General features: G+C 43.2%; 1 protein-coding gene across 2 annotated transcripts in view; it reads left to right on the top strand.

The window, feature by feature from the left end:
- Positions 1 to 13,372, top strand: part of GALNT10 (polypeptide N-acetylgalactosaminyltransferase 10) — a 118,059-nt gene that overhangs the window by 99,633 nt on the left and 5,054 nt on the right. For both annotated transcript variants that reach the window (XM_030571774.1, XM_030571775.1), the window contains exons 8-10: positions 5,715 to 5,822; positions 11,023 to 11,244; positions 12,348 to 12,464. In XM_030571774.1, coding sequence (XP_030427634.1) covers positions 5,715 to 5,822; positions 11,023 to 11,244; positions 12,348 to 12,464 — 447 coding nt within the window. The remainder of the gene's footprint in view (positions 1 to 5,714; positions 5,823 to 11,022; positions 11,245 to 12,347; positions 12,465 to 13,372) is intronic.

Raw genomic sequence — 13,372 nt, 5'->3', positions numbered from 1 at the left:
GCTGCTTCTCAGTTCTCTGTGAGGCAGCATGTGGTCATTCTGCCACGTTCTCTGGAAATTGTAGACTTTGTACATCCAGATAGTTTGGAATTATACTGTAACAGTACTGTTTTTTTCCTAGAATCTTGTATGACATTGCTACTTGGAGCAGCAGACAGAGAATGTACTAACATAACATGAGGATAGTGGAGAAGGGGTGAAATATTACTTTGTTTTCCTATCACAATCCATCACAAGTTCTAAATTGCAGATAGTGAATGAAGCAGGCATTAGTCTACCAGAGAAGACTGGGATAATATTGCCTGTTGTAGAGTTAATCTGCCTAGGATCACACAGCCAGAGATGAGAAATCCTGGCGCCATTACAGTCAGTTACAAAACTCCCATTGAATTCATTGGGGCCAGGATTTGACTCCAGCTCTCCTGATTCCAGACCACCTTCCCTCAAGACCCAGGATTGCAGTAGTTGTGAATATTTATTTCCATTATTCCGGAAAGAGATCTGATTAGATCACCAGATGAGCTACTGGCTGCCCTACTGGCTGCCCTGACTGCTTTAATCTGTAGCCCTCAAGGAGCTTTAGTGATGGCTACTAGAACCTTGAAGCACGTCTCATCAAAATTAAACTTTGATATGTACTGTCATGGTAGCCAGGGAAGATAGGAACCTCCACATAATATCAGCTTCACTCAGAATAAACACAGAACCATCCCATCTCTGTTTTTAATATGGAAAAAGGCAACAGATCATGACAAACATTCTTGTGAAGGCACACGGTCCTGCCTTACAGGAAAGGAAAGTTGACTAAGCACTTAATTTTAAAATGGTGTATTTTTAGTGTTGTCTTATACAGATTAACTATATCCCTTACTTAAAACCACCTAATGTGGGTAATTGATTTCATCCATTCTCTCAGCTGGCACACAGCTATTTTGAATTTCTTTGTCCTGCAGTTATTACTTGACAAATCCTTGATTACCATATATATATGTTTTTCCTTCAGTGCTAACTTTCTAATTCTGTCAGTTAGCCATGTTTGCTGATGCCTGTCACACTCCCCCCCCCTCCAGTTTTATAGATAAGAGCTGGCAATTGTCTTCATAGAGGCTGTAATGAATTCTGTCATCACACAAAGAAGCTTGCTAATAAAACACATCAATGCAGCAATGAAAATGAATAAGAAGCATGCTTTAAAAATTAGATTTGTACTTCTTCAGTGCCACATTGTCACTTACAGAATGTCAAAATGTTTAAAAGGCACCAAAAGCTGAGCTGAATATTTTTGAAAGTTCCTTGCGGTATGTCGGTAAGACTCTCAAAGCTTGCAGCTTCATTCCCAGAGTGCTGCAATTGCACAAAAGTCAGTAGGCAGCCAAATATTTTAAATTGTGGTCAGAAAAGTGGGTGTAGAAATTACTATCTGTATGTTCCATGTTCTTTCAGCAATTTACTTGGCTTAATAGTCTGTCTCCTCTTGGGGTCTTCTGTAATGACATCTTCTACTGTGATTGTAATCTTCTCCGATGCCAGGTGACTTCCTACATCAATGATACTGCTACTTCACACCCTTGTGAAGTGCTTTGAGATCTACTGATGAAAAGTGCTGTATAAGAGCTAAGTGACTATGGATGTTCAGTCTAAGCCTATTTCTCTGTTCTGTGTAGGTTCTCACACCCTGTTCACCCCCACAGTATCAGTGCTGTCCAAAAATTGTAAATCTATGGCCTGCTTTAGCTCATCTAGAAAGGGTGTTCCGGGGCAGCTGATCGTATTCCTACTGACTGCCTGCTGCCTGAGTCTGTGGTCCCCGAGGGGAAGGGTATCTTTGGCTAGCTTGCTCCCAGTGCATTGAGACTCCTGAAGATCAAAACCAGGACTTGGTAGCTCATGGGCAGATAGTGCATGGATCCAAACCCCAAAGTGATGTGCCCCTGTCAATCTGCATATTACAAGGTGGCAGATGTATTCTGAACCAATGGAGGTTCCTTAGAGCCTGTGGATTCACCCACAAGTATGATGTGTTATAACAATCTAATGTGGCAGGTAGGTGCGTGATCACTACGGCCAGACCTGTGTCTGACAAGATGGGATGCAGTCTTCTGTGCAGCTGGAGAAATCTTACATTGCTGTTATTGTGGGTGACCTGTTTTAGGAGTCTAAGGATGATTGTGTCTTGGAGGCCATATTCCCTAAATGAGAAGTGGGTAAACTCATTTACTTGAGTTTACCCTTGACTGCGCTGCTGGGGGTGGGAGAGACTGCTTATACATTTTAAACTTGGGTTCGGGCAGTCCTTTTATCTGCACACAATGCTAATGCCCTGGGATGAGGAAGAGCACAGCTGGTGTAGCCTCCCACAGGAGTAGTGCCTTAGGTAGAAGCAAGGTGCCATTATTTCTTGGCCTTAGTGGAACCTTCAGCTTTATTGATCACTAAAGCTCTGCAGGCTTTCCCTGGCTCAAAAGACTCTGCAGTCCTCCTGCACAGACTATCTGCACTGGGAACTCCTAAACTCCAGGTTTCTCTCGCTGTTCCTGCAGCCATCCTTGCTTCCCAACCAAGCTGCATACACTGAATCTTGCTTTATCCCCAAAAGCCTTGCAGAGCTGCTGATACCCATAGCAGAGCTGCATTACGTGGGCTTAAAATATTACTGTATAATACTGAATTCTTGGTCCCTAGGTCAACAGAAATTCTGATATGTCCAAGCAGTGAAATCCTATTCCAGCCACTGCTGCAACCTGCCACTAATGTAACTTGTATTGCAGAGGAGTTGGAGTAAGGAACACCACTCTAATAGTACCAGTAGAAAGGACAACTGAAAGCACTCCAAAAGTTAAAGCACAATACAGACTTTATTCATCTACAGTAACTATCCTGTCCTCTCAAGATACAACAGTAATTAAATACTAAAGGAACAACAATCCATAGACCAGAGTTTGTCAGAATTCCTTTTTGTATTCTTTACAACAACAAACATTTGACTAAAATATTCTGGGATAATGGAATTCTGGTCTCAGGAAACGGTGATAATATAAAGAGATGAAACTTCATTAAGCTACACACAAGAAATGACAATGATTATTAAATGGCTAGGGGCCAGTAGATAGAGATGAAACTCCAAAGGACTTTAGTGTTATAACTAGTAATTATGCAGCAGCCTTGGCCAAATATTTCATTCCCTTACTAAATATTTAATATTTATCTAGAATATTAATGAATTGCCTTCTGTGCATGAAGCTGTTGACTAAACTCATTGTACAGTGAATTGCAGAAGTCCAAATTAACCATGATGAAGACATGGACCAATAACGCTGCCTTAGCTTGCAGGCCAGTGGTCACCATCTTGTAATATATATTGTGATGGGTTGGATCACAGAAACCCCCTTGGGAACTGCCAACTGATGTGCCAAGATAACTTCTGCCCCTGCTTTCCCTGCCAGCTCAGGACTCCAGCACCCTGTCTTACTGAGCCAGACACGCCAGTCTGCTCCAGCATAGACCCAGGGTCTGAACCACGTGCCCCAAAGCTACAGACTTAGCTGAAAGCAACTTATAGAAGTGTTTCTGTCTTTGCCACTCAGATGCCCGACTCCCAGTGGGGTCTGAACACCAAATAAATCTGTTTTACCCTATATAAAACTTATACTGGATAAACTCATAAATTGTTCGCCCTCTAGAACACTGATAGAGATGCACAGCTGTTCTCCCTCCCCCCAGGTATTAATACATACTCTGGGTTAATTAATAGGTAAAACTGATTTTATTAAGTACAGAAAGTGGGATTTAAGTGATTCTAAGTAATAGCAGACAGAACAAAGTGAATTACCAAGTGAAATGAAATAAAACACGCAAGTCTATGTCTAAGAAAACTGAATACAAATAAAACCTCACCAGTTCCAGTAAGCTTCCTTTTACAGACTAGTCTCCTGCTCATCTGGATCCAGAAATCACTTGCACCCCCTGTAGTTACTGTCCTTTGTTCCAGTTTCTCTCAGGTATCCTTGGAGGTGGAGAGGCTCTCTCTGTAGCCAGCTGAAGACATAATGGAGGGGTCTCCCACAGGCTTATATAGACTCTTGTGGGTGGAGACCCCCTCCGCTCTCCTATGCAATGTCGAGCTCCAAGATGGAGTTTTGGAGTCACATGGGCAAGTCACATGTCCATGCATGACTGAGTTTCTTACCAGCCAAGCCACATTCCTGGGAAAGCTCCAATGTGGATTGGTGTCTTCGAGTTCATTGTTGGCTTACGTGGTTCTTGATTGGGCAGTTAATTTGCACATTTCTTTCTTAAGAAGCTGACCAAATGCTTCGCTAAGGTTATCAAGCAAGTACACAGCCAGTATTCCTAACTTCAAGTACAAAAATGATACATGCATACAAATAGGAGGAATGTATTCAGTAGATCATAACCATTACAGAGATATGTTACATGGCATATGTAGCATAAAACATATTCCAGTTATATCATATACACGTTCAGAAGCATATTCCCATGAAGACTTATGGGGTATCTCACATACAGAGCTTTTGGGTACTGAGGTGGGATTTGGGTATCAAATCAAGGGCAAGACAATGTCAAGTGTGTCCTACTAAATGAAAGCAGGAGAAAATAAAAAGAAGCTGTTTGAAGATCAATAGGAACCAGGAATATACCAAATGGAGCCTCTGTCACGTAGTTAAATGTTTGTCTGCCCCTCCTTTGCTAAGACAAGCCCTTTATATAAAAAGCCAACTGAGTCAGAAGCCAGTCCTCTTAATAAAAGTGAAATATCCTGTTTTTAACGTATAGATTAGATGTTCTCTGATTGGCTGAAGCCCCTAAATGTATTCCTCAAACCTACAGGAATGCATTTACTCACTGGTACAGAGAGCAGCATTCACTCTATTTCATTCAGTCAGGCAAAAAGATTACATCTGCATTAATCTAGGTATGAAAGAAAGATGTTAAAGGATGTTGGCACAGAATCAATGTCTCTGCATGGAAGATAAACTTCTTGGCCTCACCTTGACAGTAATCAAGATCAGGTCATTATTCTGCAACTAATGCTCTGTTCCACTGACTTGCTGTTACTTTTGTTTTTTAATGTAATTGTTTTCACCAGACAGGGACTTCCAGTAATTGGAGGCCTGCAGAAGCTAGGAGTGTGTCTCTCTGCATTAAAAGCATAGCATTGATCTCCTAGACCTAGACTTTGCTCTGATACCCAGCGACAGTACAAAAGCATGGGAGCCAGTATTTTCTGGTTCGAAGCTTAGGCAGGCTTGTGAATAATTCCACAATAGCACATGATCTGACCTATAGTGTTCTCCCCCCAAGTTACTTTTGGAGCTCTTGCCTGACGCAGAGCACAGGATTTGGCATGGGGATCCAATTTTTAATCCCTGTGAGCAATAATACACCATTCCACCGTAACTTGGGAAATAATGTGTGTCAGAGCTGTGCTGTTCAGAAAGAGTCCTTTGCTGCTTCTCTCCCGATGGCCAAGGATCTAAAGAGCATCTCTACAGCCAATATGCTAATCCTTTGGCTAAACTGAAAGATGCCCGACTGTGAGCAGCCAGCAATCAGGTTTGAAGTTAGTATTTGAGGGACAGGCTGAATCAGTCTTTAAAGTACCAAGCTTCTGTAAATGTTCCTATATTGAAAGTGTTTTGCTTTTCAACTGAAGTGAATTCCGATTGTGTCTGTCCCTCTCTGCCATCCTACAGGTGTGGATGTGTGGGGGTCGCATGGAGGACATCCCTTGCTCCCGAGTGGGTCATATCTACAGGAAATACGTTCCTTACAAGGTTCCAACAGGAGTCAGTCTGGCAAGGGTAAGTGTTTTTCTAAATAACTTTCCTTTGCAACCTTAGAGGCCCAGGGACAGGCATGTTGAGGACTCCACAAGCCTCAACTCTCCCTAGCTTATATTATGCTTAGAGATGGAAAAAGACCTACTGGCTTAGCAAATTTGTCCCTCTGTTAGGGCAAGGTACATTCATTCTCCCCCACCCCCTCCAATAGAGAGGAAATCTAATAGTAACCAGAAGGTACTCTGGATCTTGACAAAATTGTCAGGGCATTTGGAGTTATGAGGCTGTGTGCTTGGCTGGCTGTTGGCAATACAATCCCAGTAAAAGGTACGGTATGCTTTTCTCACTGTGTAAAATTTCAATGTCATGATAGCTTAGAAGACATTCTGGGCAGTGTGGTAAAGGATGGTGATTGTGCTGCCTCAATGACAGAAAGAACTTTCAGCCTCATAGCATGTCATAGGTGTTCTCCCTCCATAATATGGTTACTCTGTTTAAATAAAAGGATCTCATTATTATATTTGAATATAATTAATATAAGCTCCTAGGCTCATTTTATGAAGGTAGTTTGCAGGTTTCATTTGAGGATGAAGACTGAGAGGTCAGATATGGAGTGATCATTTTGTGAAAAGTATTCACCCATGGGAGATATGATGTTTATCACTTTTCTGTGTGAATTCACCCATGCATAGTGATTGCTTCATTTCACCCACATAGTTGTTACTGGGGTGTTTAGTGCGCTTGATGAAGTGCACCACGTGTTTTGATAGGCATGAATCTTGAAGGGCGTGTTGAGCAGAGTATTGATCATTGTAGCAGTGTAGATGCAGCTACAGTTTCACACACAAATACCACTGAATATGCTCCCAGGAGGAAATCCAGGATTTACACTTAAAAACACCTTCACCAAACAAGAACACTCTACCAGAGAAGTGCATCGCCCCATGGAGCAAACCACCCTTCTTCTACCTACAAGGGGAATAGGAATGTAAGGGATAAGTGGGTGGAGGGGAGAGTGGGTTGCTGTCTCTGAGGCAGGTGGGAGGGAAAAGGGGCATTGGATAGATCAGGGAGTTCTCTGTATAGGAGGAAGAAGGTAAGAGCAAAGGAAGCAATAGGAAAGAGCAAATGAGTAGATCTCAACCCCACTTACTGTGAGCATGAGCCACCCCCAAAGCTGCAACTTATTTCTCTAGAGGGGGGATTAAAATAGCAAAAAAAATTGGAATGATGTGTGACTCTGCACAGAGCCGTCCCCTACTGCAGCAGTCATCATCGGTGGGGCCCCTTCCCCCCATCTGGAGTATTTGACACATTGACAACAGCCCTGTCCAGTATCCCCTTCTGGGGCGTTTTCCACCTTCCTGCTGGTGTTTGGTAGGAAACTAGTTTGCCGCCTGATCCAGGCTTCATTTGGTAGCCAGGGATGAACAGAGACCGCAATGCTAGGTGATAAACAGAGATCGACTCTGCCTTTCAAAGGAGTGGGAGAAGGGAAAGAGGCTGCCCTTTATCCAAAGCCGAGCCCCTCCAGAATTAAGAGAAAGCAGTAGAATGCCTGGCCTGTTTCACTGTGGGCAAACATGTGAGCTGCTGGAGAGTTGCCTGAATACATGCTCAGAATAAGCAGGGAAGGCTAGCAATGAGTGCTAATTTGAGCCATAAAACTAGCAACATTGTCAGATGCAACCCCTTTGCAGCTGTGCCCTGTGCTGAGCACCTGCAGCGGGGCCAACGGTGAAACGTAAATCAGAAACATGCCGCTAACGTAGGAGGCGGGGTGGCAGGAGGGAAGCACAGACACTGATCATGCAGATGGCAACTGCGGAGTATTTGGACTTATTGTAAAACATGCAACCTGTGTTGTGCTGTGGAAACAGGAATGTGTCCATATTTGATGTTTCTGGAGGAGGGCTTAGAGAAGCGCAGCAATTTGCGATCACCAGAATAAACGCAAGAGGCACTATCTGTGAGTGAGGTAAGGAGACAGGACAGCGTGAGCACTAGCATTACTAAGGCCACATCCAGACTACCCGCCGTATCGGCGGGTTAAAATCGATTGCTCGGGGATCGATATATCGCGTCTAATCTAGACGCGATATATCGATCCCCGAGCGCGCTTATATCGATTCCGGAACTCCATCAACCCCAACGGAGTTCCGGAATCGACAGGGAGAGCCGCGAACATCGATCCCGCGCGGTGTGGACGGGTGAGTAATCCGATCTTAGATATTCGACTTCAGCTACGTTATTCACGTAGCTGAAGTTGCGTATCTAAGATCAATTTCCCCCCCCTAGTGTGGACCAGCCCTAACTGAAAGAAAGCAGAAGAGGTATTTCTAGGGCACCCATCGTAGTAACTAGGCACCCTGGCATGGAACTGACTGACAGGTTGTTTTTTTTTGCAGTGGTGGTGTTGCTGTCTTGGTCCAAGGATATGAGAACCACGAGGTGTGTGAGGAACTTCTGTTTGTGAAAGACAAGCTTTTGAAATTATACAGAGCTCTTCTTCGGGTCTGGGAAAGGTACTCAGTGTGTCCCAGCCAGCTACAGTTTATTTAGCCTAAAGAGTAAAACACATCTTTCAGAAGACCATTTAAGAGGAAGTGGGCAATTAGCACGTCTTCAGTCATAGGACATCACCTACAAAAGACGAGCCTGGGAACTTGAATTCATAAAATCATGCTATCAGAAATACTGGTTTCATGATTATGACAGTCGGGTAACTAACTAACCTCCTTTGTCCTGTGACTACAGAAGTGTTAATTGCCTACTTCCTCTTAAATGGTCTCCTGCATCACTTTCCCTCTTAGGCTAAATAATTTGTCACCTTGTATCTAGCTGTGACACTCCATACCTTTCCCAGACCTGAAGAAGAGCTGTGTTTTAACTCTCTCGTTCACCCCAGAAGTTGATCCAACAAAAGATATAATCTCACCCACCTTGTGTCTCTAGTATCCTGGCACCAACACGGCTACAGCACTGCAAACAATGGTGTAATGATTGTTTTTGTGTTTGATATTTACATGGCAAATTTTTGCAAATCTATTAAAACTTCCTAAATTAACAGTTAAAGAAAAAGACCCTTCATCCTCATACTCTTCCAGTACAGTGTGAGGTAAGTTATAGGAAATGCTTGTCCAGTGAAATTTCTTCAATATTGTAGTCGAGAAAGAAGAAAGATTACATCCTTAGTGCTAACAACGAGGAGTCCTTGTGGCACCTTCTGATGAAGTGGGTTTTAGCCCAAAAAAGCTTATGCCCAAATAAATGTGTTAGTCTCTATGATTCCACAAGGACTCTTCACTGGTTTTGCTGATACAGACTAACATGGCTACTACTCTGGTATGTTGTATTACTCCGAGCAGTTTTCAGTGTTTAACCAGTTTTGCTATGGCCAGGGAGAGGAGGATTCTAACCTGGTGGGAAAAAGCTGTTTGTCTATTAATGGAGTTTCTGAATGCCTGTCTAGTGTCTCAGAAGTGAATCTGGAATTAGATCAAGCACAGAAAGATCTCATTGGTCAGGAAAATGTTTCTCAGGAGCAGATTAAAGTGGATGGTCAGGTTGAAGCCCTAACTGAGGAAGGAAAGGGTAGATTTTTGGTGGGTAATGGACTGTTGGTTAGTACAGCTTGTAAAAGTGAAACCTGTCATCCTTAGTACTGTATGCTGCAGTTTTCTACCTCTGGTTTTCAAGTAAATTGAAAAAGGGTAATAGTGCCCTCTGGTGGGAAAAGATAATAGAAACAGAAAAGATACAAAACTAAACCGAGAAACAGTGCTCCTACCTGGCTACATCTACATCAGAGGGTCAGAACGTATCTCACTTGAACGAGACTGTGCCCTAATTATATATTTGGAATGTATTAAAGTGACAAAGTAATGACTTCAGAGAGAGATGCAGTGTTCTCTTCATCTGCCCTGTAATGTTAGAATCCTCCAATTCCTTGTTAACTCCTCCAGGATGTCAGAGGGAATTGGGGGGGGCGTGTCCTGATGGAAACCTTGGAATCACCAGACTTGGAGAACATTTAGGCTAAGGTTTACATTTAGTTGGTGGCAAATCAGATCATAAAGTGACACCTCGGGAAGGGAGGGTGCTGGACTGTATTTGGAGCTGGATAAGAATGTCACTTGCTTGAAATTGCCTCAGCTGGTTTTGCTTCTAATCCTCCATGGCAAATGCATTGCTGCCAGTTGTGCATTCCGTTGAAATTGATACGTCAGGTGTACTACTTGTGCCCGGCAGTCCAGCGAGTTTATTCCAGTGAGAGTGCCTAATGCTCCCTGACTGCTGCCTGGGAACTAATGACATCTTGTACTCACTATGTTAGGCAGCACACCAGCTGCTTTGCGCTGGATATACTGGGTGTGTATAGCTACATTGTGGATTTAATGCTAGCTAACTCCTTGCACTGAAATGATTAAATTGCTGGTTTAGTAATGTATTGAAACTAAAATTCAGTGTGTGCCGTTACCTGCTTGATATTTTTATCAATATATCTGAGTTTTTCTCCCAAATGAAGACTTGAGTCTCATTTTAGAGCCAGTATGGGAACCGAGTTGGCTTTGCTATTGTTTTTTTTAAGTGACTTGGTCAGAGGCAAACCTGTGATACCTGTATTGTTAACAGGAAGCAGTGGGGGATGTACTGAAGGGACTGCATCTCTAGTGTGTGTAGTCTCCCACTTCCTGTGCCTCAAAGTGAAGTTTCTCTTAGTTTTGTATATAACAGAATTAACAGTGGAGAGGAGAGAATTTTGTAAAAAGATGCTTTCCAAAACTGGGGGCTGCAGATCTCATTCAGAAAGGATGTGGCAGGGTGGATCAGAGAAGGAGTGGGAAGTTGTCATCTCAGACCTCAAAGTGCCAAGTGGTATTTAAAATCACTGTCTCTGCTCTGACTTGTATTTAAAACACAAGTTCTGGCTAAGTGCTATTTCCACAGCCACAAGGAACCATGTGTAATGGCCAGCCACCAAGGATTCTCTTTTGACATCAACCAAACAGACCTTTTCCTATAACTCCCCTGGACGTAGAGAATAACACTAAAAATTATCTTGCTCCGAGCAGCCCAAGAGAGCTCCTGTGTTAATGGAAATCCTTTCTGAGCAAAAACATGAGACCTGCTCTGAATTCTAATGCAGAGAGTTTGAATGGACAGTTTTTTATGTACATTTTTTCCCCATTCCTTCCACGCATGCCTGCTACCTATGTAGAACTTGAAGCGTGTGGCTGAAGTGTGGATGGATGAATACGCAGAGTACATTTACCAGCGCAGACCTGAGTACCGGCATCTCTCCGCGGGGGATGTGACTGCTCAGAAGGAACTTCGCAACAATCTCAACTGCAAGAGCTTCAAATGGTTCATGAGTGAGGTAGCTTGGGACTTGCCAAAATTCTACCCCCCAGTGGAGCCCCCGGCTGCTGCCTGGGGAGAGGTGAGTTCATTTAAGGAACTGCTGGGGTTGACAAGCCAGAAAGATCTACCAGGCTATTTTGGATTGTAATAATAGAGCTAATCATGAACCCTGATACCTATTAGCTCCATTCCTACGTACAGACATTACGTCCTCATTCATAAAGAGTCTGTGCTGAGTGTGTCAGAGATCAGAATTCCTGTATGCTTCATTGTACTGGCCTGCTCAGGAACAGAGCAGACCCCTTGGCTGGCAGTTTCCATTAGCACATGATCATAAAAAGAAATTGAATGCTGGCTTGTTCTGTAAGATTTCAATTAGTGCACCGTGTTTTTGGGGAAGCAGCATAATCCAGTGGATAGAACATGGGATTGGGGAAGTAAGAATCAAAATAGAAATAAAACCCAGATGTCCTGTGAGACCTTGGGCCAGGCAGTTAGCTTCACTGCACCTCATCTTTGCCATCTGTAAAAATAAGGGTGGTACTGCTCCTCATTGTCTAGCCTAGGGATAAGAAGCCCATACATGTTAATGCTTGTTCCCCCTAATTATTATTAAATACAGGGGGGGCCCAGGATATATCTCCCCCTTATCTGTCATTTTGCATATCCATCGCTCATCCATAGCGGAACGTGGTCCGATTCACATTGGTCCTGAGCCGCATATCCGTCGCTTCCCCTTTTGCGTGGCTTTTCTTTGGGTGATTCCCTGGCATTCAGAAGGCGCTGGGAGGGAAGGGACGGAGGTGGAGGGGAGGGGGCAGGAAAAAGCAGGGCAGGCCATTATTAGGGGGGAAAATTCTCCAGCATCAGTTGCCCTTTTCAGAAATGCAACCGCCAACATATAGCGGGGACCCACTGTAACAACAGGCTCTGCCGTCCTCTAGTGTATATTTTCTTTTCAGTTAAATGCAGGGCACTTACAGCAGATTACTGTGCTATATACGGTCATCCCTGTTTTGACTTAAAAACTGTGTGTGCCTCTTTCCAGCTGTAACAATGTCAACTCAATTGTATAATAATGTGAGACATTGAACCTTTGTACTAATACTACCGTTTGAGCTGCCTCTTAGCTGTCATTTGGACAAAAGTGTAACATAATTAATTAACAATTTAATATTGCAGATCCGTAATATAGGAACTGGTCTGTGTGCAGATACGAAACACGGAACTCTGGGCTCCCCACTCAGGCTGGAAACCTGTGTGAAAGGCAGAGGAGAGGCGGCTTGGAACAACATACAGGTAATCGAGTCTTCCTCATAACACATTTGTTTTTAGAAGGATCATGGTGAGGACAAGCACCATTAAAAATAAATACCTCTGCGATCATCCAAATTAGGACCTACAAATATCACAATGGCTTCACCTCTCTGGGTAATGAGGCACAATGCTGTGCAAGGTGAGGGAAATGTGGTGTGTGACCTAAGTACCAAATGTACTGATGCTGTTCCTAGTAGACTGCAATTGTTAGTGTAAAAGCAACTGGAGCCTGGAAGGCTCCTTGTGGAGCTTTTATCTTTTAGTCTTTTGAAGGGTTGGGGTGAACAGAAGAGAATAACAAAGGGAAGGAATATACCAAAACAATAAAAGAAACAGGTAACAAGGCAACTGTGATATGTGACAAAGTGAATATTAACTTGAAAGCATCTGTTGAAAGAAGTGAGAAAGAGGAACACCATCCATATTGATGAACCTGCAAGCACATTCAATAACCACTTACTATCGTTCCTCTGACAGGAAGCAAATGCATGATTAACATCCCACCCATTGCTGGGGAGAGGGATTAACCTGGCTGGGCTATCGATCCACCCTCCTGATGCATTAGGTGCAAGAAATGACAGCTTTATTGTAACCCGGGGGTGGGGGGGAGATATTAATCTTAAAATGTAGCAGCCGAGTTGAGGAAAGATCAAGAACACAACGTATCTATTATGGAGCAATACATAACTCCTCAGGGAAATGGATTTGGTATTAGAAGATAAAGGTCTGTTGCATATCAATTTTGATGCAGGAAAACTGAAAATTAAACCAATTTACTGTGCGATTCAGTCCAAAAAGACAAGACTCCAACACTGGAGATTGGCCCAGATTTAAAAACCTGTATATTAAGGACTGCAAAATACAGTGGGGTGAGAAAAACTGCTTCATCT

Source organism: Gopherus evgoodei, chromosome 8 (genome assembly GCF_007399415.2).
Source record: "Gopherus evgoodei ecotype Sinaloan lineage chromosome 8, rGopEvg1_v1.p, whole genome shotgun sequence".
In the NCBI taxonomy this organism is placed as follows: Eukaryota; Metazoa; Chordata; order Testudines; family Testudinidae; genus Gopherus; species Gopherus evgoodei.
This window is presented reverse-complemented; position numbering and strand designations above follow the sequence as displayed.